The sequence below is a fragment of the Lucilia cuprina genome, chromosome 4 (assembly GCF_022045245.1).
Source record: "Lucilia cuprina isolate Lc7/37 chromosome 4, ASM2204524v1, whole genome shotgun sequence".
Classification (NCBI taxonomy): domain Eukaryota; kingdom Metazoa; phylum Arthropoda; class Insecta; order Diptera; family Calliphoridae; genus Lucilia; species Lucilia cuprina.
In genome coordinates, this window is record NC_060952.1 from 64,618,866 (window position 1) to 64,646,822 (window position 27,957).

The 27,957-nt window shown below is 30.2% G+C and overlaps 1 protein-coding gene across 2 annotated transcripts in view; it reads left to right on the forward strand.

Annotated features, from left to right (window-relative positions):
- LOC111683220 (xaa-Pro aminopeptidase ApepP) overlaps positions 1-27,957 on the forward strand; it is a 388,046-nt gene that overhangs the window by 206,347 nt on the left and 153,742 nt on the right. The window contains exon 10 of one of the 2 annotated variants that reach the window (XM_046949781.1): positions 23,478-23,564. The exons of the other annotated variant lie outside the window; for it this stretch is intronic. Coding sequence (XP_046805737.1) covers positions 23,478-23,549 — 72 coding nt within the window. The 3' untranslated portion in view covers positions 23,550-23,564. Of the gene's footprint in view, positions 1-23,477; positions 23,565-27,957 lie in introns of those variants that run through there. 2 annotated transcript variants of the gene reach the window in all.

Below are 27,957 nucleotides of genomic sequence, written 5' to 3' on the forward strand. Positions count from 1 at the left end.
GCGGGATATTATACGGATGTGACTACGACCGAGAGACGAGTCCAAAAGGTCAACACGACCCATATATTTATTGTATTCTTAGACAATATTTGGACATTGAATACTTTCCATTTCTTTTTGTTGTATCATTCTATGGTTGGTGTATCCTTGGGCGTCTGACCATCAGATGAAATATATGGCTTTACTCCGGCCATTGTTGATGCCATGGTGACAACTTTGTTATCATTCCATGCCACTGCTGTGACATCGATTTGAAATAATATCGTCCGAAATAAAAAAAAGTCAAGTGGAGATTTCAACGCCAATATCTCCGGTGATAAAGCATCATTACCCCGAAATTTTATAATATTCGAATACTGTTGCATATGTCTCTTTCGCCACAATGGTCTTTTAAAAACAGTTTAATCTTTTTCAACTGAAATACCTTCAAACATTGTGGCGTATTCTTGCCACCGTGATCGGTCACCAACAATAACTGGGTCTTCCATAACATCTATAACATATGGGATTTTTACATGAAAGCAGATGAGAAATATGTTATTTATTACCTTGATTCAATTCTAAGATCTCAGCAATGTTTTGATTTTGTGAAGAGTAATTGTTCACATCCACTGTATCGTTTGGTTCTATAATATTTAGAGTATTTGATTGTTCCATGGTCTCATTATGTTAATTCTACTCTATCTTTAACATTTTTTATTCTAATGGCGGCATTAAAATTAAAATCTGGGTAACACTGTTCATCATCGGAAGAAAAATCTTCATCATCTTCGCTTTCTGACTAAGCAATTGAATTTACATATTCAGTAAGTTCTTCTTGTGTACGGAAGTCACGAATTCTACACTGCATATTGAATAAATTAACTAAAAACACACACAAATTTGTTTGCCATACATTTTCATATATAATTAATTTTGAACTCTGGGTGCCTGGTGGTCCCTTAAACAACCAACCAGATATTTCTAAAAATCTAAACAATTAAAAAAGGAAAATCACTTCAAATACTTACAATAACTATTATATATCATTCATATATATCACAACGATTACAAAAATATTTTTTTATAGTTAAAATTTTGTCTATTTATTACTAAAACTCGCAAAATTGCAAAAGAGCAATTTTTTTAGGTTAGCTCACTCTTTTGAACATACACTTGTCAAACAATATTATATTCCAATGCCGATCGATGAAATTAGCGGCGCTTAAAATTAAGAACAGTTTAAAAGATTGAAGCTTACAAAAAATTAACTTAACAAAAACTTAATTTCAGTTGGTAGGTTCCTAGCGGATCCAGCAGGCTATTAAGGGTTGAAACAAGAACAATTCAGCAATTTAGCTGAATTTTTGTTACATCAGGTTGCTTTAGAAAAATGTATATTTTTCGGATTCGTTAACTAATTCTAATTTCATTTTATGTACAGATCTTAAGATGTATATTTGACAAATTATAATACCATGCAGCTGATGTAGGCATTACATCCCTAACATCAGCGATATTTACCTTTGCAAATGTAAAATATCTAATTAGCTGATAAAATGACTAAAATGAAGAAGTTAAGATGGTTATATAAAAACAGTTATACAGAATCATTAAACAATCTAAATAAGAAACTAAAAGTCGCAGTCCTAATAAGATAGTGGAAGTCAAAAGTCATAAGTATTAAATATTTGCAATATCTCTTTTATTGTTCGTCGTACGACTTTTGATGTTATTACAACAATTTCCAATATTTTGGTACAGATTATTTTCGTGGATCATCAGTTGTTTTCGAATTATTTTCTTTTCATTTTCCTTAGCAGTGCTACTTAAAAATATCAATTAGATTAACACTAACAAATGTATTGTGATTACGATTCTTTCATAAATAAGCAGAAATAAAAATCAGTTATCCTAGAATTTCGCAGCATCTGTCTATGTAAAATTTCAAATAGGTTTAGAAGTGTTAATAAAACTTTCAATTCGAAATTTTATTTAGTGGACGTAATCTGCCAAATACATAGAATAGTCCTACAATATTTCAAAAAAATCGGTATGCGAAATACAGCCTACTTTTTTTCATATAAACACTGCAAGTGTTTTATATAAAAAGTTCCATAAATATTAACGGAAGGACGGACGAGTTTGAATCGACTCATAAAGTGGTTTTAAGTTGATGAGTACACGAAAAGGCGGAAGATGAGCAATTTTTACCGGTATTATATTAAGTAGTATAAATAACATAATATAATGGCCGTTTTAACATTTGAATCAATATAATTAGAAACACATAGGATATTTTGTTGGAGCATTTAATACATGAAAATCGCATAGGTGCTTTTGCTAAATCCTAAACCAATTAAGCTACAAATTGCAATAATAAAAAAATCGAAAAAATACACATAGTACTAAAACAGCTACAATATTTTTATAATCTAAATTTTTATTTAATTTAATAAATACGCAAATCCAAAACGATTGGGAACATTTTCCGGCTCTATTACTTGACCCGTTTTCTTGATTTTTTTTTTAATGCATATTCGCCAGCCTTATTGCAGAATCTATATAGATCAAAATCGGTTCAGTATTTTCGGGAATATAAGTTTCTACCAATACACAGTCACACAAACATGTGCTTGAATTAAAAAACAGAAAACAAACTATGAATGCAAAACAACAACACTGCATTTTTTCATGTTAGAAAAAGAGAGGAAAGTATAAAAACATATTTCTTTACTAGCTTTTTATTACCCGGCGTTACCCGGGATTCTAAATGATTTATAATATTAATTCCATAGATCAATAAATGTTGTCTTTGCTTTTTACTCCTAAAATATGTCGAAATTTAAACCAACATAAAAATTATATATTTCAGACCAACTTTCACAAAATTTACCAACACCACACATTTTCTCCCTTTTCAAAATTCTTTGGGCTTGACTAGTAAAAAAATACTAGAGTCCGACCGAACTGAAAATTTCGTTCGGTACCGAACACCGAACCCGAACTTCAGTAAATTTGAAAATTCGGCCGAACCCGAACTTTGTTCGGTTTTCAAAGTTCGGTGACACCGAACTTTTTTCTTAAATGAAAAACGCATTTATGATTAAAAAGTAATAAATTTATAACATTTAAAACCAAAATATGAACATCCGAAAGATTTTTCCAAGAAAATTGATAAATTTCTAATAACAAACTATTTTTGTGAAATGTATATATCTTAATACCGTTATTTTTGGTTTTTAAACTATTCATTGACAATGATATAATTCTCTGTAAGAGCATGCAAAGAAAAACATGGCTGTGGGTAAAATTAGGATTGTAGTATAAACATGTTATCGTTATTGTAACAATTTTAAAATATCATATTATGATTAAATATCGTCAAAATATTTTATCATGATATTTTTGTATTTATCATAATATTGTTATACATTATTATATTATGATCCAAGGTGATCAAAATTTTGTTTTAAATGTGTATCGAAATCAAAATATACTTTATCGAATCAGTATAATTACAATTTCTATATATATATATATATTATATATATATATATATAATATATATATATATTATATATATATATAATATATTATATATATATATATTATATATAATATATAATATATATATATATATATATATATATTATATATATATATATATATATATATATATATATTATATATAATTATATATATATATATAATATTTTTAATAATAATAAAAGTCATATGAATTATACTTTTTGTGTTTACACAATTACAAAGTAAGATGGAAACAGCTGTTTCACTGTTATTAATTTTACATAAAAATACATCCCTGATTTAATTACGGTTGTGCACAAAAAATCTGTAATTTTTTAAAATAATGTTATCTCACTTTTCACACAAAATTTTCTTTAATTTCCTAAAACTAGAAAAGAATATTTTTTTCTAATAATTGATATTTTATTTTTGTTGTTGTTGAATTTTAATTTACAAACAGAGTTTAAATTTTTGGTATTGAAAATTCGAACAAATTTTAAAATGGTAAATTTTTTATAAAACTGAGTGTTTAGAATGCACCAATACATATACATTTTTGTTACTAACACATATTTAGAGATAGGTACTTTCTCACTAACACGTGCTTAAAGTTAGGTTCAGCTGTCAAAGAGTCGGACTACTTGTTATACTTTGGTAGTAAGGTTTCATTACATATCGTGTTAGACGATCGTATCCTTCTACATAAAATTTTGAAAGATCATATTACTTGTGTGCTCGTGTGAAGGGGCTTTAAAATAAATAATATTCATTGGCGTAGAGAAAAAGTGTGTACTAATTCTTCCCCTTTCTGATCGATATTTCAAAAAATGCCTATTAATGCTTTCCAAGGCAGTCTTGAAGTGTGTGGGTCGTTGCCATAATAAGATGTAATTGCATCACAATATGTAGCAAAAATACAAACATTTCCTTTGCAGTTTAATTTGTCAAATATATTGAAAACTTCATTTATTTTTTTCGAGAAATGTAATTTCAAAACAGCTGTTTAGTTTATGTTTGTCACACGAATTTAGAGCACGCTCTAATCGAAGAAAATGCATATGTATTTCCACATGTATTTTATATATGCAATGTTTCATATTTATCACACGATATGTACAACTTTTGGAGATGGAAATTTTGACAGTACATATGTAAAATACATGTCGTCAAATAGCACAACAAAATTTGTTTCATTTATCTGAAAATTTTTAGTTTATTAATTTTTTTAAACTACTTTTACTTCTTCATTTAAAAAACTAATAATAACTTTACCTCGTTCCGTATATCATCCTTTTTCATTTTTGTGGAAAATTGATATAACCAATTGAAACTTCTAAGTAAAGATATATTTCTGTTTAAAATTTCTTAAAGTCCTTATGGAAAACACGAAACTCCCCTTTTTATCCATTTAAATTTCATTTTTCTTAAATATATTTTTTGACTGATTACAGCAAAATACTGCTCAAGTATTTGCATATTTCCGAAAATGTACCTAAACTACATATAATTACCCGTTAAGTTTGAGTTACCCACATGCCTCTTTTCCAGCTTTTCGTCATTTTCCAAATTTTTAATACCAGTTTTATTTCAACTTTCGCAACGCAACTTTGCTAATACATATTTCTGACATTTGAGAATGCTAAATCAAAAATATTTTCGCATTAAATAGCCAAAAATAAGTTTTTATGCACAAAAATACCAATTTTTCCCGTTTTCGTCGTTTTAAATTATTTTTTATACCTTCTAGTCCAATTTTCGGAAAGTTATATAGCCTATTGACGCTTCCAGACATATATCTTCCTATGTTCTAAATTTGAAGAAAATTGGTTCATCTGTTTAGGCGTAATTGACGCACAAACAAATAAACAAACATACAAAGAAATTTATAATATATATTATGATTAAAGTAGTACAGCTTCATAGAATATCTAGTATTAAACTCGATTAAAATTTATTAAAATTTAAGTCTAATAAGTAGTTTGGACGTTATTTTTGTGTGTTATTAATACATACTAGTGAATGAAAATATTAGTTAATTAATTTTTTTGAAAATTTATTTTATCTTAAAATATATTATGTACTACATACGATTAGGCACAGCCAAATATAGACCTTGTTTCATTTTGCATTTGTGCAAAATGATAATAATTAGAGTATTCAATTTGCGGGTTTTTATCTTATTCGGTTATTCGACAAATAATTATTTGGGGTTTTAAGTTGGCCGGTTAATAATCGGATAAGTCAAAATTATTCGGTTAATCGAATAAGTGGAAAGTGTATGTTGTTTTAACAGTTCTTTCATTTCTACAATATTTTTCTTCCAATAACAAACAATATTATAATATTCCACTACTTTAAATTCAATTCTATTATTTTTTTTAAATATTAGAAATTATTTATTTTTATTTGAAATCCTCTTCTATATTAGAAATTAAGTTTATTAAATTTAGAAATACTATAGAAACTGGATGTAGAAGTAAAGGCGATATCATTATTTTTAAGATTTCTTTTCAGAAATCTAAAATGATTTTGCATGAACCCATTCTGAGAAATAGATAAATCAGAACAACTTATTGCAATGTTTCTGAAGTATTGTTATAAAAATCAGCCAATAAATATTGTTAATTATAAAAAAGTAATTAAGAAATTAATACAGAAAGTAAATTTATTATTAGAGTCCGACCGAACTCAAAATTTCGTTGGGTGCCGAACCCAACTTTGTTCGGTTTTTTAAGTTCGGTGAACACGAACTTTTTTCTTCAATGAAAAACGCATTTATGATTAAAAAGTAATAAATTTATAATATTTAAAACCAAAATATGAACATCCGGAAGAGTTTTTGAAGAGGGTCTTTAATTAGCAATTGTGTCAATTATCAACTAATTCCGAATTCCAGAGTGATAAATTTCTAATAACAATTCTTTTTTGCGAAATGCATATATTTTAATACTTTTATTTTTGCTTTTTCAACGATTTATTGACAATGATATAATTCTCTGTAAGAGTACGCAGAGAAAAACATGGTTGTAATTAAAATTATGATTGTAGTCTAAACATATTATCGTTATTGTAACAATTTTAAAATATCATATTATGATTAAATACCTTCAAAATATTTCATCATGATATTTTTGTATTTATCATAATATTGCTATCCACGATCATATTATGTTCCAAGGTGATCAAAACTTCGTTTTAAATACGTATCGAAATAAAAATGAATTTTATCGAATTAGTAAAGTTATAGAGTTTCCAAAAAAAAGATAATATATTTACAATACTTAACACAATTCGCAAATTTCAATTTGCCGATTTATATGAAATTTTTGTCCATAAAAAATTTAGGTATAATATCATAAAAATAAAATTATGAACGTTAGTAATTTTCTAAAGTCATGTCCAAATGTAAATCGATTTTGTCCATTTTAAACTGCAACAACAGTTTAGCTCCTATCGTTCTTTCAAGCGACTAACAGACTAACTGACAGACATGTCTAGATCGTTTAAAAATAAGGATCTACATGTTACAAATGAGATCAAAAATTTATAATCGAAACTAGATAATTCAAATTAAATGATTCTCTTCTCTTAGCATTTTAATCATAACAGTTTTTCAAATCAGCCGAAAAAACCAACAGTGTATCTATGTATATCGGAAATTTATTGTACAGCCAGGATGTATGTTACTTCAGTAAACAAATTTTCAGCATTTTTAAAACTTGTTGATGATCTAAAGTATGATAAATAAACATTTTACAAAAAGTTCGGCGTTCAGTAAAAATTTCGCCGAACATCGAACATTGGCCGAACCTCACTTTTTACCGAATTCCGAACCCGTACCTGAACGTTCGGTCGGACACTATTTATTATAAATCAAATAGTAGAATGTACCCTTCACCTAGGGTTGCCAGCCTGGCTGGACTTGGCTGGATTGTCCAGCTTTTTTGATGCTTGTCCAGTTTCAAGCTGAAATTTAATTTGTCCAGCTAAATAAAATATTTTTAGTACACTGCAATAATTATACCCTACACCACCTTAGTGGGGAGGGTATATTGGATTTGTGCTGATGTTTGTAACATACAAAAAAATTTATCCTAGACCCACCTTAAAGTATACCAACCGGCTTAGAATCGTTTTCTGAGTCGATTAAGCTTTGTCCGTCCGTCTGGCTGGCTGTCCATGTAAACCTTGTGCGCAAGGTACAGATCGCAATTTTCAAGATAATTGGATGAAATTTGGCACGCACATATTGAAAATGGTTAAAATCGGTCCATTATTTCACCTTTCCTCCATAGAACAGAACACCCCGAAAAGGGCTTCTGAGCTCATAATTATGTTAAATATACAGATATATCGATAAAATACAGCACAACTAAGTTTTATAGAAGTCTTGATGACCCTGCCAAATTTCATAATGATCGGGCCCCATTTCACCCTAGCTCCCATACAAACTGTTCTTCAGAAAATTACTTGAATGTCCCAAATTAACTTATAAACACAAATAAAATATTATGTAAATATAAAAATATTCACAAAATTTTATCGGGCTTTGCCCCTAGCCTCCATATAAAGCCTCTATCAGAAAATTAGTTTTTCATTCATAAATTGCTTAAATGTATCGGAACAAGGGAATATTGAAGATAAATGCTTTATTATGAAAAATAAATCACATTTAATATTTATAACTGGTGTAGGGTATCATATACTTTCTTACTTGTTTTTATGTAATCTTTGTCAAATCATGTTAGCCAACTCTGATTGTACATTTGTAATACAACTATGTTATGATTTCCCTCTTCTATCATCATGTCTCAACAGATGAACAGCTGAATGAATATTAGGTCTGTTCGCATACTCGATAATTTGTAACAATTTGCAACAATTGTTATTGGATTTCGTTCGCGTACTTTCGAAAACTTGCAACGAGAGAGTAAGAGAGCGGTAAAAATTACAGTTCGTTGATAGAGAATTTTTTGATTTTACTGAATATTTTTATATTTATTTATTATATACTTATATATATTATATTTATTTTAAATTTATTTATCATAAATTAGTTTTTAAAAGAGTTGATTTGTCATGAAAAATCATAACAAATATTGTCAATCTAGCGTTTTTAAAACAATTTAGTTTGTCTTTCTCTTAGCGATTTTGTGTAAATTTTTATTTTAATATGTTTGTATCATGAAGTTTTAAAACAATAATATATTTTTAATGATACTACATGTTTTGTTAACTTTAAATATCCATTTATTTATATGAAAAATCAAAGTTACAATTATTTGTTTTTTAGTGTTTTGTTAGCGATTGAGATTTCAGCAAAAGGGCATTAACAATCTTTGTTTATAAACAAAAAAATGAATTTCGCGTATTTTTTTGGATATTTTTTTGATTGAGAGTAAGTTAAAAATTACTCTCTATCATGAATATACTGTATATTTCTTACAGGAAAGTACGCGAAAAGACCTATTATTGCGAGCGATAGTCAATTTCTTTACGTACAGCTTACGTACTTATGATTTTTAAAATTTAAAACTTCAAAAATGGAGCTTTTTCACATCTTTTGCTCTAAAAAGTAAGTTAAAGAAGTGATCGGGGAAAACTAAAAATATATTCATACTCTGTGGACTTTACCAAAACGGAATTGGTATATGAGAACCCCTGCATTTTTTTGGTGTATCACTTACACGAAACCAAAATTAGTATTTTCTCAGTATTTTTTATGTCCAGCTTTTTTTGTTTTGTCCAGCTTTTTAAAGCCCAATGTCCAGCTTTTTGCGAATCGGAATCTGGTAACCCTACCTTCACCATGGTATGTTAAAAAAAACTGTTGGTACCAAAAAGTATTCTTTTACATTACTAACTTCGTGCTCAACATACTTAATTTCATGTTTCTAGATTCAATATTATAGGAAAAGAGCCTTTTGAAAAAGGAAAATGTACCCAAAAGTTGCCTTTAATGGGTTCTTCCCCAATTTAGACTCTACATATTTAATTCCATATTTCTAGGTTCAATATTATAGAAAATTCAAAAAGCACCTTTAGAAAAACAAACGAAAAAATCGCCAATGATGTGTTTTTGCATAATCCGGGCTCAACATACTTAATTTCATGTTTCTGGGTTCAGTATTATAAAAAACTCAAAAATGACCTCTTCAAAAAACACCAAAAAGTTCCCTTTTATAGGTTCTCGCCTAATTCCCAATCTACATACTTGAATTCATGTTCCTAGGTTTAATATTAAAGAATATTTAAAAAGCATACAATCTAATAATTTACTGAAAATTCTATTTTCAACATATTTTTGTATATTATACATATTTATCATTTCAAGTAGCTATAGTGTACCTATAGTTTTTCGTTTTTCAAGAAAAACTACTATCATAAATATACCTTTTATGGGTTCTTACCTAATTCCAAATCTAAGACTCAACTAATTTAGTCTCTACATACTTAATTTCATATTTCTGGGTTCAATATAATGGAAAATTCAAAAAGTACCTTTTGGAAAACGAAAAAGTACCAAAAAGTTTCCTTTTATGGGTTCTCACCTAATTCACACTCTACATACTTAAATTAATATTTCTATATTCAATATTATGGAAAATTTAAAAAGGTACTTTTGAAAAACGAAAAAGTACGAAAAAGTTTATTTTATGGCTTCTAACTTAAGCCAGGCTGCACATACATAATTTCATGTTTCTAGCCAATAACAATAACGGATTTTTGCTCATAGCTTTATTTATAGACTGATTTTGCTGATTTCAAATAGCTATCTTCTCGAAAGCATGTCTAATAAAATTATTGAAGATTCGGATCTCGGCGATATCTGGGCTTCTCTAAAAACTGATTTTAACAAACATTCAGACGGTACTTTATGGTCGGAAGATTATTTTATAGAAATTACAAATGGAATGACAAACTTATGCAAACCCTTCTCACGAAGGTGAAAGGTATCAAAAAGGATGTAAAATACCTTTTTTAATTTTCTACACGAAAATGCACAACTTTTCTTTTTTCAGTTTTAATTAAAATGAAAAATCAAAGAATAAAAAATATACATATTTTTCGTTTGTAAAATATAAATTATTTTCGGGATTTTAAAAAGATTAAGAGTGTCGTAAATAATAATAAACATCAAGTTTAAGTGATAAGAAAAACTATTGGGGGAAACACAAAAAGGAATCAATACTATATATAGTCTTGGAACTATAATTCCTTCGTTGTTTATTGTTAGAAAGAATGATTTCGGCAAGACTTCGGATTTAATATAACATGTGTACTTTATTAATAGAGAACTTATAAGAAGTGAAAATAATACAATAATAAAGATAAGTATAAGGAATAATGATAACTTTACATAAAAGAGATCAAAAAAGAAAATAAAAAAACTTGACAGACATAGAGTTACCAAATTAATTATCTATTGAAATGTGTTGCCATTCAACACTCCCTCTCAACACATTTATCATATAAAATATTTTAATATAATCCCATATCTGTACAAAATTTTAAATGTTTAATCTTAGATAAGTTTTTGGTAAATATATCGGATAACATTTCTTCAGTGGGAACGAAATCGATGTTGATCAATCCTTTAGAGTAAAAATCTCGAACATGATGATATCTTAGGTCGATGTGCTTGCTTCTTGCGTGATACGTTGCATTTTTAACCAAACATTGGGCACTTAGGTTATCACCACACAATAATAAAGGTTCACCTTCATCGAATCCTAATTCACTAAGCAGATACTTAATATCTTTGCAGCTGTAGATAAAGCAATATACTCTGCTTCGGTGCTACTTAGAGCAACGATATTTTGTTTCTTGGCTTCCCAAGCAAAAACGCAATCTGCTTTGACAAATGCAAAACCGGAATACGATTTTCTATTCAACAATCTGCGTCTGCATAACCAATTGTTGGTTTACCAGTTTTACAGAAATGAAGCTTAAAATCAATTGTCTTCTTCAAATATCGAAGAACATGTTTTACCGCAACAAGATGTTTTGCATGTGGATCGGTATTATATTGAGCTAGTTTGCACACAGAATGTAAAATATCGGGGCGTGTAGAGATTACGAGGTACATCAAAGCACCTATTATGGACTGATATTTTACAGGTTCAACCTTTTTACAACTATTTGTGTTACACAAGAGCTGGAAACTTGCCTCTAACAGAGTTGCTACCTGTTTTGCATCAGTCATTCCATTATCAACTAATAAGTTTTTAATATATTGTTTCTGACATATTTCAACTGAACCAACTTCTCCTTCACGTTGAAATTCCAGGCCTAAAAAATGGTCGAGTTGTCCACCATCAACGACTTCAAACTCGTTTGCTATAGTTTCTTTGATATTTTTCAGATCTTCCTTCGATGTGCTTGCAATGATAAGATCATCTACGTAAACAGCGATTATATTCATATTACCATTCATGTTTTTGGTATACATGCATTGTTCACTAATACATTGTGTAAAACCAATGTGTTTTAAAACGGTATCTAGCTTTGTGTTCCAAGCTCGCCCACTTTGTTTTAAGCCATAAAGTGATTTGTTTAATTTAAGAACTCGATCTGGATATTTCTCGTCAACGAAGCCTTCGGGTTGTAGCATATAAACTTCATCGTTTAACTCACCATTTAAATATGCAGATGATACATCCATTTGGTGCATATACAGCTGATGTTCTACCGATAATGCTACTAGTAGACGAATATTGGAATATCTTACTACTGGGGAAAATGTTTCCTTAAAATTTATGCCATATTTTTGGCTACACCCTTTAGCGACTAATCTAGCCTTAAGAGATTTAACTTCTCCATTTTTGTCTTGTTTCATCGAGACAACCCACTTACACCCAACAGGTTTCTGACCTTTTGGCAGTGCAGTTAACGACCATGTTTCGTTTTTTACTAAAGAAGCATACTCACTTTTCATAGCAGCCTCCCAGGCCTTTGAATTATTACCATTAAGAGCTTCTTCAAAACTTTCTGGCACTCTTATAGAGTTTAGGGTATTATAAACTTTTCTTGGACGACCAGCAAGTCCAGTTTTAACTAATTTAGGACGACCAGGACCAATTTTTGGGGATTGGTCTGATTGGTGTGAGTCTTGGGACTCTAAAACAATACTTTCACTTTGAACATTTTCATCGAATGCTGTTTTGTCAGTAGTTTTTGTGTGTTGCTCTTGAGATGAGTCAATATTTTGTTTAATTGGGTTGTCATTGTATAAATATGGAAAATCATTAACATTAACAGAACACGAATCTACACCATCTTCTTTATTGCAATACTTGCCTTCTATGAAAATTACATCACGACTTACGTGAACTTTTCTTGAAATAGGATCGTAAAGCCTATACGCTTTGGACTGTTCACTGTATCCAATCATCAACATTTCAATGCCCTTTGGTGTAAATTTCTTGTGATGTGTTTTGTTTAGAACTATGGCTTTTGTTCCAAACACTTTTAAATGACCAACGGAAGGCTTATAGCCATGCCAAATTTCGAATGGCGTTTTATCAACTAAAACTTTGGTTACAGTTGTTTCGTAAGTAGGCAGATGTTAAAACAGACTCTGCCCAAAATTTCTCTTCAAGATTGGCTTCCAATAGCATACTGCGTGACATCTCCAGTAATGTCCTGTTGGCCCTGTCTGCCACTCCGTTTTGTTGAGGGGTATACGGTGCAGTAAGCTGCCTTTTTATGCCGTTTTCTTGTAAAAATTTGCTAAAGTCATTATTGACATATTCGCGTCCATTATCTGTTCTTAAACACTTTATTTTAAAACCAGTTTGCTTTTCCACTAGGGATTTATATTCTTTAAAAGCACTCAAAGCCTGATCTTTTGTTTTGAGAAAGTACACAAACATATACCGCGAATTATCATCGATAAATGTGACAAAATATTTAGAGCCTGCAATAGATGGCACATTTACAGGTCGACAAATATCGCTGTGAACAAGTTGTAGCAACGATTTAGCTCTACATTGAGCTTTTTCAAATGGTTCCACTGCTATTTTATATCTGCTGCATACATGTTTCGACAAAATTATCTTTAAACATCACCACTTTTCCACTTTCTAAAATGAAATTTCCTTTAAGATCTGGAACATGTAAAACGTTGTTGAATGTAATTTTATTGTTTTTATAATAAATTACAACATTGCCCCGACCAATGGCTTTCAAACTGTTGTTATTTGGTAAATAAACCATTTCGCTGTATTTATCATATGTTTCAAACAATTGATACTCGCAAAAATGAGACGAAGCTCCACTATCAACACACCATTGTATTTTGTTGTTGTTGCTTTCTGTTTGTAGAGATGCCAAAGATAAAAAACAATTAAATTCTCGCTTTCTTGGTTATCTTTCTTTTCTTTTTGCCAGCAATGACCCCAACGCCCGCATTTGTAACATTTTTTGTCATGCGCATAATTGTTATTTTTGTTTTTATGATGATCATATTGTTGTCTCTTTTCATTTTTAGGCTTATTTAAATTTCCATAATTGCGTGTAATGTTCAACACTTCTGCATTATAATTATTGGCGCCAACTTCTTGTTGCCTCGCGCCTTCTTCCAACAGCTTTACTTTTAACGATAACAAATTAGGTAAAGAATCTCTAGATTCCACAGCAACTACAAACCCTTCAAAACATTTTGGCAAACTTGATAATAATAAAATTACCAGCATTTCTTCGGGTATTAAAACGTCTATTTCAGATAACTGATCAATTAAGTAGGAAAATTCGTTTATGTGGCTACTCATTCTACCTGCATTGACATATGCAACAGTTTCTTAAATAACATAATTTTCCTTGCAGGACCCTTAGGTTGATGAACCTCACGAAGTTTTTTCCAAGTTTCAGCAGCAGATACACAACTTTTAATTACATTTATCTGACTGGGTTTAACACATAACAATGTTGAAGCAAGTGCTTTTTCATTTTTAGAATCGTACGCTAAAGAAGCCGGTGACGATGGATCTTCGGGCTTAATATCTCGGTCACAAACAACACTCCACATCTCACTGTGTACCAAAATGCTTTTCATTTGGATACTCCATGTTGAGTAATTAGACTCATCAAGTTTGTCAATTTGAAACAACGAAGACATTTCTCTAATACTCCCTCCGAAATCGTACAGCAAAAAATCTCTGACGAACAGTTCTGCGACACACGCTTTAAATTTTATAAGAAGTGAAAATAATACAATAATAAAGATATATAGAATAATGATAACTTTACATAAAAGAGATCAAAAAAGAAAAGAAAAAACTTGACAGACATAGAGTTACCAAATTAATTATCTATTAAAATGTGTTGCTATTCAACATTTATAAAGTACATTAAAGTTGCATTTTATATTTTAACAATTTTTTTAATTTTTAACTTTCTTTAGAATTTCTTACTCGCTTTAGAAAATTTCAAAAAAAGATAATAAAAATATTATTTCAATGACATTATTTTAAAAGAAATAAAAAAGTCTTAAAACTTTTAATAAGATTTTGGGATTGAGTTTTCGTTATCCGATTGGAATAAACTAGTACAGAAATAAAAAATAAAGACCTATCTTAGCAAAATTTATATTTTCAAGCACAATGACATTATTTTAAAAGAAATAAAAAAGTCTTAAAACTTTTAATAAGATTTTGGGATTGAGTTTCCGTTATCCGATTGGAATAAACTAGTACAGTAATAAAAAATAAAGACCTTTCTTAGTAAAATTTATATTTTCAAGCACCTTTAAGAGACAAAAAATATTGTAATTCATACCTGTTCACCTACTACATCCATTTCAAAAACATGTAGTTTTTGCGTCAGTTCTATAGAATGTTTTAATGTAACTCTTGCAATATGTTTCGTCTGCCCTTCCGCTGGTTTCCACCTAAAAGAAAATATTTTTGAATAAGTAAAGCTTATTTCGATTATTCCCGTTATAGATATAAAAATAACATGGAAATATAGAAATTTTAATATACTAAATTTTAATAGAATAAAATAGAATTTCATCAACTTCTTATTACAGCTAGTACCTAACTGTCATCTACATATGTATGTCATATAATACCAAAATAATTTTTTTTTAATTTTTGATTCCTATGAATAGACAAGAATCAGCTTCAATACCGTTATAAAGCTTACTAAACTTTTATTCCAGGACTGAGCCGATTGTTTTAAGCCTTCATTTTAGTTTACAAATTCGTTTTGGAAGTGCAATTTTACACCAATGGCCTATTTTGTTCAATTTTAAAATAAATAATAATTTAAAAAAAGTTCTTGTTAAACAATGAACATAGGTTTATCATGTTTTTTAACCAAAACTATAACTTGCTCACAAGAGGGTTAAAATTTTCGCGATTTTAACCCTCTTGTGACCAATTAAAAGTATTTTTGAAAAAAAATTTTAATCAAAAACAAGTAAGAGTATCTTATATACCCTTCACCATAGTGTATTTTAAACATCTTTTATAAATTTCAAATTTTTTCCCGACTACATTATTATTACATCAAAAGCTAAACAAAAAGAATAACAACAACGCTAAACGAAATAAAACACAAGGCATCTAAACCAACAGAATCTAAAAATACATAACGAAAAACACAGAAAAACAAAAATAACAACGCAATGACGCCAACAGCATCCAAACCAAGGGTGCCCAAGCCCTATGCGCTTGGTACTCTTTTGTTTTTGTAAATGCACTTAGCTATAGACAGTGTGTTTTCTATACACTAATATGCGCTTAACACCAGCAATACGTTGTTGTTGTTCTTAAAAGTATACAAGCCAGAGTAAAACAACAACACTTTCGTATTCATTGCTGGTAAACATTGACGAGACGTAGATTTTGTTTTTGTTTATCGTAAAAAAAATTGTTTTAAAAAGCACTTGGAAAAAATATTTGTTAGTTCTAAATTTCAAACTTACATTATTCGCATAGAAATTATTGTACAATAACTCACAATCTACTCTCATATAATTGAAAACGTTTTAAATACTTTTTTCTATTCATTAAAAAATATATTTGCAAAACAAAAGGGAAAATTATTTTATTTTAACAAAAAATGCAAATCATATTTTTTTGATGTGTATTATTTTGTATGTTTGGATTCCAAACATGCAAAAAATACACAGCTCAATAAAACCAAATACATCTACACACACGTGTATATCTTTTTCCGTTATTTACCGACCGATTTTGCAGATTTTAAGTAGCGATCTGCTCGATAGCATGTCTAATAGAATTATTGAAGATTCGGACCTCGCCGATATCTGGGGTCCTCTAAAAACTGATTCCAACAGACAGACAGACGGACATGGCTTAATCGACTCCGCTATCTATAAGGATCCAGAATATATATACTTTATAGGGTCGGAAAATTATATTATAGAAATTACAAACGGAATGACAAACTTATATATACCCTTCTCACGAAGGTGATGGGTATAATAAGCTTTAAAAACAGCCCATTTGTAATCAAACGGGCAGATTTTGTAAAAAGTAATTAATGGCAAATGTTTCCCAAGAAATTGGACTAATTTAGATTTATTATATTTTTCTCAATACTTCTTACCATTTTGTTTAATTCTTAATTAAAGACCCTATAATAATTGAAACTAAACAAGTAAGAGTGCTATATTCGGCTGTGCCGAATCTTATATACCCTTCACCATAGTGTATTTTAAACATCTTTTATAAATTTTAAATTTTTCCCGACTACATTATTATTACATCAAAAGCTAAACAAAAAGAACAACAACAACGCTAAAAGAAATAAAACACAAAATACACAAGGCATCTAAACCAACAGACATCTAAACATACATAACGAAAAACAAAAAAATAACAACGCAATGACGCCAACAGCATCCAAACCAAGGTAAATGCGCTTAGCTATAGGCAGTGTGTTTTCTATACACTTATATGCGCTTAACCTTAGCAATACGTTGTTGTTGTTCTTAACACTATACAAGCAAGAGTAAAACAACAACACTTTCGTATTCAATGCTGGTAAACATTGACGAGACGTATATTTTGTTTTTCTTAATCGTAAAAAAAATTGTTTTAAAAAACACTTGGAAAAAATTTGTGTTAGTTTTAAATTTCAAACTTACATTCTTCGCATATAAAATTATTGTACAATAACTCACAATCTACTCTCATATAATTGAAAACGTTTTAAATGCTTTTTTCTATTCATTAAAAAATATATTTGCAAAACAAAACAAAAAATGCAAATCATTTTTCTTTGCTGTGTATACTTTGTATGTTTGGATTCCAAAAGCCGAATAAAACCAAATACATCTACACACACACGTGTACATCTTTTTCTATATACAGTGTTGTTGCTTTTATATCAATTTTTTGATGAAATTTTCAGAGGTTGTCTCGGATTTTTGCTCATATCTCCGTTATTTACCGACCGATTTTGCTGATTTTAAATAGCGATCTTCTCGAAAGCATGTCTAATAGAATTATTGAAGATTCGGATCTCGCCGATATGTGGGGTCCCTTAAAAACTGATTTCAACAGACAGACAGACGGACAGACAGACGGACATGGCTTAATCGACTCCGCTATCTATTAGGATCCAGAATATATATACTTTATAGGGTCGGAAAATTATATTATAGAAATTACAAACGGAATGACAAACTTCTCACGAAGGTGAAGGGTATAAAAAAAATATTTAGGAAATAAAGTTTTTGAAGAAAATAATATATGTATTTTAAAAATACATATTTTAATTAAACGTGCAGCTTATTGCGAAATATATTTATTGTAAATATTTCCCAATATTATGGCCTAATTTCTGGTTATATATTATTCTCAACACTTCAAACAAATTTGTTTTATTAGTAATTGAAATCTTAAAAAAAATCAGATAATATTTTTTTAAAATTTAAATTTTTAACTAAACGGTCAGTTTATATTAAGATAATTGATGGAAAATATATCTTAACAGATTGGTCTAATATTGGTATTCTATATTTTTCTCAACACTTTAACCATTTCTGTTTTATTCTTAAATAAACAAATTCTGATCATATTTTTTCAATAACGTGAATTTTTAACTAAACAGGCAAGATAAATTAAAATCAATTGGTGTCAAATATTTCCCAACATATTGGTCTAATTTTGATTTTTTATATTTTTCTTAACACTTCCACCATTTATGTTTTATTCTTAATAAAGGTCTATAAACAAATTCAAATCATATTATTTAAATTTAAATAATGTAAATTTTTAACTAAACGCGCAAAATTTATTAAAATCATTGAAGGGTTATATAAATAAAATTAAAAAGTAAATTTTTAGGAATACGTTAACAACTCTAAACGGTTTCCATTTCCATAGTTTTTAAACCAAGTCAAATATGTTTAATTTTGTCTCTCTCTCTTAATTGGTTTAGGAGTTATAAGCATTTAAAGACTTTTTCAAGTTGTACGTTTCTGCTTTCATTTGATGAACATTGCATTTTAACCAATTTTTTTGACTTGGGTCACTTGATACGAAATTGTCAATATGAGATATTTAATAATAGGTTATGTTGATAGGAGGATGTATACTACATCAAATACGAAGAAATACACCTAGGCCTCAATCGGGCCTGTTGTGTCCTTATCATGAGAAAAAAAGGAACTGAATGCATTACTTTTCAGTGTTCAGAAACTAAGTTTCCCGAACGTAATTCCTAAGAATCTTCCAATCAGTGTTGGTCGGGAATGTTATTACCGGAATAACATCACTTCCAAGATATTTTGATCTAACTTCAACGAATGCCTGGCAGTGACAAAGAAAGTGCTCCGGAGTTTCACTTACTCTCCACATGCTCTACATACGTCTGAATCCACACGTCCAATTTTACATAAATGTGCTCGTAATCCTGTGTGTCCACTCAGAATACGTACTATCATACTAACTTCAGACTTCAGATTTTTCGTTTGGTTCTTATCGGGTCACCCCATAGAATTTTCATAGTTCTAACCTGTGTTACATTATTCCAAGAGGTCTTATAGGATTCCCTCATCCATATTTTTAATTTAGCTTTTGTTGTGTCGAATAGTTTTGCGTTTGTAAGGTTAACTGCCTCGAGATCCAATCCCTTTAAAGCTATTACATTCGCCCTTTCGTCACCGACTGCTCCCGAGTGGGCTGGTACTCATTTGATGTGAACCTTACTTCTGGGAGAGTATTCAGTTAAAGCTTTCTTACAATCCAATACGGTCTTAGATTAAGTTCCATCTCCTGATATCGCCCTAACTGCCTTCGGGCTGTCGGTAAATATATTAAGCGCTGTAAACGCCATATTTATTCTAATCCAATTAACGCATTCTGTTATTGTTCGTACTTCTGGCTGGACGCTTGTGTTATGATTTGGTAAACGGTGGTATTCTGCTTCTGGATCTTCAATATATAACCCCAGCCCCACTTTATCCACCAATTTAGAGTCATCCATGTAACAACGGATTTCTCCTCTATTTGCTCTAATCTTCCGCCTGACCAAGACATTCTCTGTATTTGGTAACCGATCAGGCACGTCCGATGATTGTGTATAACCTTCCAATGTGACCAGTATACATTTATCTAAAGCAGTCCACCAGATTATTAAAGCATAAACTAGGGTTGGTCTTATTACACTTATATAAAGCCAAGCCGAGGATTACACCTAAGTACTTAATTTTGTCTGTCACTGGTATCTTCTTGCCCAGGAAGCAGGGTTCTGTATACGCAGCCATTTTTTCTTTCTTGTGAAAAGACAGATTTCCGTTTTTGACGGGTTAACATAGAGGCCTTTCGGTTGAGCCCAGCTTAAGGCCGTATTCAGAGCCTCCTCAGCTCTTCTACACAAGTAATTTGGACGCTTTCCATTTAAAAGTATTACGACATCGTCTGCATAGCAGACAGGTTTAAGTCCTTTCTCGGTTAGGGTCCTAAGGAGGCTATTAATCGTGGTAACCCAGAGTAAATGTATACCGCGAAATACCTATATGTGTTTTTATGTATATGTGAATTTGAAGCATGCAGTAAAAACCTGAGAGAGATGTGCGGAAACCAGTCCCCCGTCCACATCTTTAACCATATCAGATGTAATTACAATTTCCCTGTTAGCATCCCCTTCCTCCAATATCGGTTCATCTATGTTATTCGATATAGGAATTTCTTTGTCTCCACCATATCATACAGCCTCCTGCTTATGTCATCGACCGGTTGGACATGAGTTTTGGATAGGAATTTTTTATCTTCGATACCTCATTTACGTTGTCTACCTGTTCGTTTGGCTTTACTAACAACTTTCTTGTATTCATTCCAGTATACTGCGGTCTTTTTATGCTGTGCCTAGTTAAATAGTTTGCGAAGAGTCTTACCAAGGTTGTGGGTCTCCTCGGTTATCAAGGGTTTATCCTGGCAGATCTCCGCTCTCGCAGATAGCAGCTGACCTCGAACGATTCAACCAAGGCACTTGTGAGCGTTTCCACTTTGGCGTCTATGACATAAACGGTTCTTTAGTAAAGAACCGAACATTGTACAATTAGTTTTAGACTTATTTCGAAACTCTATCGGCTTTGGTGGCGGCCGCAGTATTTTGAATCTTATGTACCGATGGTCAGAAAAGGAGTGCTCGTCCGAAACTCTCCAATACTGAATTTCGTTTATAAGCTCTTCTGAACATATAGTTATATCTAAGACTTCTCTGATTCTATTGACGAAGGTAGCTTTATTACCTATGTTCGATGTGATTAAGTCTCCATGTAGCTTGGATTTTCTTAATACTAGGAAATCCAAGCTTGCTTCAGCAGAGTTGCATCCGATGTGGATAATCCTGTTGAGAGGAGAAAACATAAGTTCTTGTGACATAAGATACATGTTCTCGTTCGAGACCCTGTATCAGCGTAGAAAAGTTAGAAATTTACGTGATTTAATCCAGAAACTTTGTGGCAAATCGTCCAAGGTTCCTGGATTAAAGCTATATGTATCTTGCCTGTGTCAATTATAGCCATCAGAGCGTTGGAGGTTTACTTAGATAACCTCAGTCATTGTCATCCATTTAAATTTTCTTCTAGCGAGTTGGTAATCACCTCCCCGCTTGTTGGATTTGACTCCTACGGGTAACATGAAGTGGCTATTGATGCAGTGGGTACCATTGATGGCACTGCGGAGTCCTTATCAGGCATAGGAAGAGCAGTCGTTTTAATCGACACTTTCCTACTTTTGGACAGCACTGCTGTTCTGTGTGATTTATCCTCACTTTTGACTCCCTAAAATTACCAATATTTGCTAATGATGCTTTGGGTATCGTTTTAGGTGTTTTAGTGTCCTTATCGGGCCGGTTTTAACAGTCCTTTCAATCGGCGCCTCACCAATTTTGGAAAGGGCAGCATCACCTTCTTTTCGAGAGTTAGTGATACCTTCCTCGCTTTTAGAATTTGACTCCTTAATGTTATTAGTAGTAGCTACTGATGACGTGGTCGTATGAATTTAGTTTCCTTTTCGAGGCTTGTTGTAACAGCCCTTCCAATCGGCACTTTCTCAATTTGAATATTAATATTAAAATCAAAAATATTTTTAAAATCACCTTTTTTAAATACAATTTTATTCATATTCATATAGCGTTAGATTTAATTTTTCTAATTATGGGTACTTTTTTTAGTTTTTAACACCAGGTCTTTCTATGACCAATCATATGATAAAAATATTCTTAATATTAAGCATGTCATTGCCAAGATATTGAACTTAAGTAGATAGTTTTTGAACGTGTATAACCCCTCAATTATAAGAGAGAGCAAACCAAAACAAGTAAGAAATATTAGTCGGGAGAGGATAAAGCATTTAAGTTGAATTGTACCATACCACAGATATACATACATATGTATGGACGGATGTAATCCATTTTCAATAGGCTTCGTCTACGGTACCATAAAAGATCATGTGCCAAATTTCATTGAATTATCTCCAAAATTGCGACATGTAGTTTGATTACAAAGTTTAAAAGCCCTATTCGAGGGTTCAGTTGTATGGGGACTAGGTGAAATAACGAGCCGATCTTAACCATTTTCAATAGGCTTCGTCTCTGGGACAATAGATCATGTACCAAATTTCATTGAATTATCTTCAAAATTGCGACATGTAGTTTGATTACACGGTTTACATGGACAGACAGACTCAAGTCGACTAAAAAAATGATTCTGAGCCGGTTGGTATACTTTTATTGTGCGTTACAAACATCAGCAGAAACCCAATATACCCTCCCCACTAAAGTGGTGTAGTATTGCAGTATTAGTGTCAAAAGCTGTTTCTATCATTGGTCACTGTAAATAATTTTAAAAATAATGCACCACTTAGTAATTTCAGATCTTTATAGACAGTTTAATTCCAAGTTATTTTAATGTTTTAAAAGTGTCGATGAAAGGTAATGAATGATTGAAAAATGTCGATTATTTGCAGAAAATGTAAAAAATAGATTTGACCGTTTAAACATTGATGGGAAATGTATTAAGCACAAGAAAATCATATTTTTATTGTTTCCTAAAGTATAACAGGTAATTTCAGTAAATACAAAATTATGTATATTCAATATTAATTATAACATTATTTTTGTTTATTTCGAACGATTAATGCGTTCCAAAATATAACTTTTACAATTTGATAAATAGATCATTAAATTTATGAAGAACTACAAAAATATTTTAGAGTCAAACGTTTTAAAATTTTTGGAAGTGTACCAGTCAACAGTTGGAAGACTGACACAGATTTCCTGAAAATTATCTTATTATAAGGTTATAATTCTTAATTTTTAATACATATGTACATATATTAATAATAATTATAAATTTTTAATACATATGACATTTATTACTTTTTTTTTAGATAAGTTGTTAAAAAAATTTTTTCTATTATTTTAATTCCAATTATTTCAATAAAAACTATAAAATTTTTATTTTATTAATTTTTTTTTTGTAGACGAGTGAGTATACAAACAGAAGAAAAGGCTATTCTTCTTCTAGAAGATTAGATAGGAAGACTTCTAGATGATACTAAGAAATCACTTTAAGTCACATCTAAAAGAGTCTTTAACAATACCTTACTTCCACGAGTCATCTAGAAGTTGCTTCTGCGGGTCTTCCAGAAGTATTTTCCACGTTACGCTTAAAAGTTCCTCAGCTCTGCATCGGTGAAGAGAATTGGTATACTACCGCAATATCGCTGGCGAGCTTTTAGCACGTTTGGAAGTTTCACACGGGTAACTTCCGCAATAGAAAATATTTCTAAGGTAGATATACATAAAAATGAAACTGAGAATGACATAATCTAAGTCTGCTGTCAAAAACCTAAGTCGTGAGAATGTATTAGTTGAAAAATATATAACCAACCAACACAAAACGTGTAAAAAGTTAAATATTAAATTTTTGTTTGTTTGTTAAATTTCAGTTGACCAATGCAAGAAAGATCTTCATTCAAAATTATGCTAAATTTTAAATAAACTCGTTGTGTTTGCTGGGTTGGACCAATATTTACACTTGGAAATAATATTAAAAGATAAAAACAATTTTTTTCTGAAAATGTTTTTAATAATTTTATTGATTTCAATGCAGCCCAAATGCAGTTTAAATGCTCTAATGGGAACGGAATTTTAATTATGTCATAAAGTTAGTAACACAATCATACAAGAATATTAAATTCACACATGTGAGTAATATTGTTTACTTTCAGTAACACTTCTATTTAATTTTTTATGGTCTATGCCACTGAACACTAAGAAGTGAAACGCTGTCAAAAAGTACCTAAGTCTACTGGCAGTCGGTACCTAACTGTAAAGCCGGCTTTACACGATCAAACAAGTAATATAATCTGTCAACATTTTTTGTAGAAGAGTACGGATGGGATCGTCTAAATGCAATATGTAATGAAACCATCACACATTGAGAACAAATACGGATGAAAAATTTGACAATAAAAAAGCAAATCGCATTAGATCAGGGATGAATTTTGATGTAAACACATACATAAAACGTGAAGCAGCTGTTTATATCTTATTTTGTTATTGTTTAAATAAAATTACATTTAAATTTATATTTTAAAAGATTTCTCTAAATATTTTGCAACATAATTCATCTATAAACATTATATATGAATGTAACCCTGCTTTTAATCTGCAATATTGAAATAAAAAATAATTTGGTTGAAATATTTTTTTCTTTTACCATACGAAAATTTACAACAATGTTTGGGCTATAAAATATATTAAAAGTGTGCAAAAAAATAATAAAATATACGTTAAGTGATAAAAATATTTTTAAGTGATATAGCCACGAATTTTTGCGAAAAAATTGTGAAGTTTGGAGGGAGTGTAAGATTCTTACATACATATATGTTGGAGTTACAAAGAACTCGGCTGTGAGCAGTTTCATTTCTTTGTGTTCAATGGTCTAAACCATATACCAGCGCGAGCTGTGTACACTTAATAAGGTAGCATCGTCGCTACAACAAATACAGCAATACAAAAACAACAGGCTATTTGTTATTGTGAAATAATCCCATCTGTCAAAATAAACTGCAAGCGGAGAATGAAAAAGCAACCAATAAACACAATAAAAATATGAGTTTTTGGCAAATATTTTAAATTTTAACTATTAATATTAATTTATTAAATTAATTAAACGTGGGATGCCTGAAAATCATAACTATAACTATTGGGAAGACAAATTTTGCTAATAAAACGTACTTTTTGTGAAAAGAAATTGGTTATGCTAAAAATTGTTGAGTCTGATTTGGAACGTATGCCGGAGCAAAAGATTTTCTTATTTTATCAAGGGAGGAGGACAACAAAGACATTTAATCACAATTGAACCAGAAAACTTATTAAAAAAACATAATTTTCTTCACTTTTTAAAAATTTTTACAATTTTTGCGATTTTTTCTTAATGTAAACAAACAGGAATTTTGACAGATAAGATTGTAACAGCTGATGGACAGCTGTGTGGGCGTGGCTACCTTAAACTGAGCACTAGTATTGTTCTGACAACCACTGTTGCCAGATTCGACGATTTTCATTGTCAAAAATAGGCTTCTAATACCCTATTTACACATACACAACATCTAGTACTTATGAGATTTCGAGCCCAATTTAGTTGATTTTAACTAGATTTCCCATACAAAACAAAATTTTCTTCGTAACTAGATTTCGTTGAAATCTACTCAAAATCTAATAGTTTTTAGTGATGCAACTCTGTTTTTTTTTGAATTATACTAAAAATACGACGCTGTACAAGAAAAAAGAAAAAAAAAACAAAAATAGGAAACAAAAATTATTTAAAATAGAAGGTAATGTTATATATCAATATCTAATTTTTTATTATAAATAAAATGTTATCAAACACAATTTCAAGAAATATTAGAAAAAATTATATCTTCCTAAATGCCAAAAATAGTAAGTGTAAACGGTTTAGATTTTAAAAAAGATTTTAAATGAAATCTAAAATTATGCATGTTTTTATAAGTCGTAGAGTGGTCCCAAGGAAAAGTTAGTTACACGTTTAAACAGATAAAGAAATTTAGCATCGATTATATTATTGCACATTTTAACAATAAGAATTATACTTGATGATTTTAATAGCATATTTAATTTTTTAGATCATATTATACGCCTGAAAAACGTGTAAAAAGAAACTCCTAAAGACACAAAGGAACAGAAGCCCCAGTTTGTAATAATAATGCAACTGCATTATGAAATAAAGGCCCAATTTAAATTTTACTAAAATAAAAATTAACCCCAAAATAAGTAAAATATTGCCCCAAGAATAATATGAAAAGTGACCCCAATTTTAGGGAAATTTTTCGTAATGAAATATTACACCATATACATATGTAAATTAAATAATACGTAAAATTTGCATATGCGTTTTTTGGGAAATTTTTACTTTTTTAAAAATTTAACATTTTTATTAAATTTTGAAATTCACCTCAAATTTTTGTATGCGTTTTTTGAGATATTTTTAAATTTTTTTTAATTTTAAAAATTATTTTGGGGTTATATTTAATTTCTTCTAAAATCAGAAATAATATGATAATTAAAAAAACAAAAAAAGTTTCGTGTTTTTGTAACTTGTGTATTATTTGAGGCAATTTTTCGATTTTGACTTTGGTTTAATTTTTTCTAGGACCATTTATCGCAGCGCCAGCAAAAAGATTAAAAAAATCTCACATACACATAAAATTAATTGACGATTTTTTTCTCGAAATTTGACGATTTTGCACCTAAATCATCTGGCAACTACGCTGACAACTAAAAAAAGTGTAAATGAGTGTAATACCTAGTCTACACTAGGAAACTTTTGTTGAGAAACTTTTTCCTAATTCTCTTTTGAAGTTTCCTTAATGTCCACACATACAAACTTTTGTTTCAGAAACTACCTATTATTTGCATTGATTTGTTGTTGTACGAATGCGAAGAATAACAAAACAAGTTTCCGAGTACGAGAAACTCCGTACCGCGAAAGAGATGAATGATATTCTTTCTCCTTCTCTCTCACGCAAAATCAAAAGTTTCCCAAAAAAAGTTTCCTAGTGTGGACGGGCAGTAACGAAACTAAATGATTGTAATGAAAAATGATGCTTCAGTGTTGCCACTTCATGTGTAATTACACATATTGTGTGTAATTTTTATTTCCATGTGTAGCCCATGTGTAATTGATCTCACATGTAAATTATGTGTAATTTAAAATCTCATTGTATTTACATAAGTATTACTTATTTTATATCAAATTTGTTCTTCAGTTGTAATTCAGGTCTGAGTTGGGGAACAACTCTCGCTTGTGCTTGTTGCTGGGCTTTCGACAGAATTACTTCTCACCCCGCACTAATTTAATGCACTACTTCGTATAACTGTTCTAAGTTATGCGTTGTCTTCATTAAACACGTGCTTTCGTTTTCAATATGTGTGCTTAATGTACCGCCATCCTAATTAAAACCCGAAAAAAATTAGTTCTTTCAAACACTGGTTTTGGTTGTCATTTATTTTCGATTTACAACACGTACATATCTGTCCTTTTCTTGCATATGCCACAGTTTGCACACTTGTTTAAATAATATGTCGGTGTTTTTATTAAAACAAAACGATCCACACACATACATAGAAATTTATTTTCCCTTTGAAACACTTAAGCAAAAGGTGTCCTTCCTTTTCTAATATATGCGATTTTTGAAATTTGTTGAAAGCCGGTTGTTAAAAAAAGTGATTCACATACATACAGTGTATCAACTAAGTTTTTTGCCTACCTTTTTTAAGAGAATTTTGTCTTTTGTTCATAAATAAAATTCGAAAAAACAGGTAAAAAGTAAATATATGTTTTCCAATTAGAGGTTGTGTAAAATGGGAAAAATTAGAAAAAATATTAAAATACAAATTTTGGTGAATTTTATTATTTTTCATCAGAAATTGCAT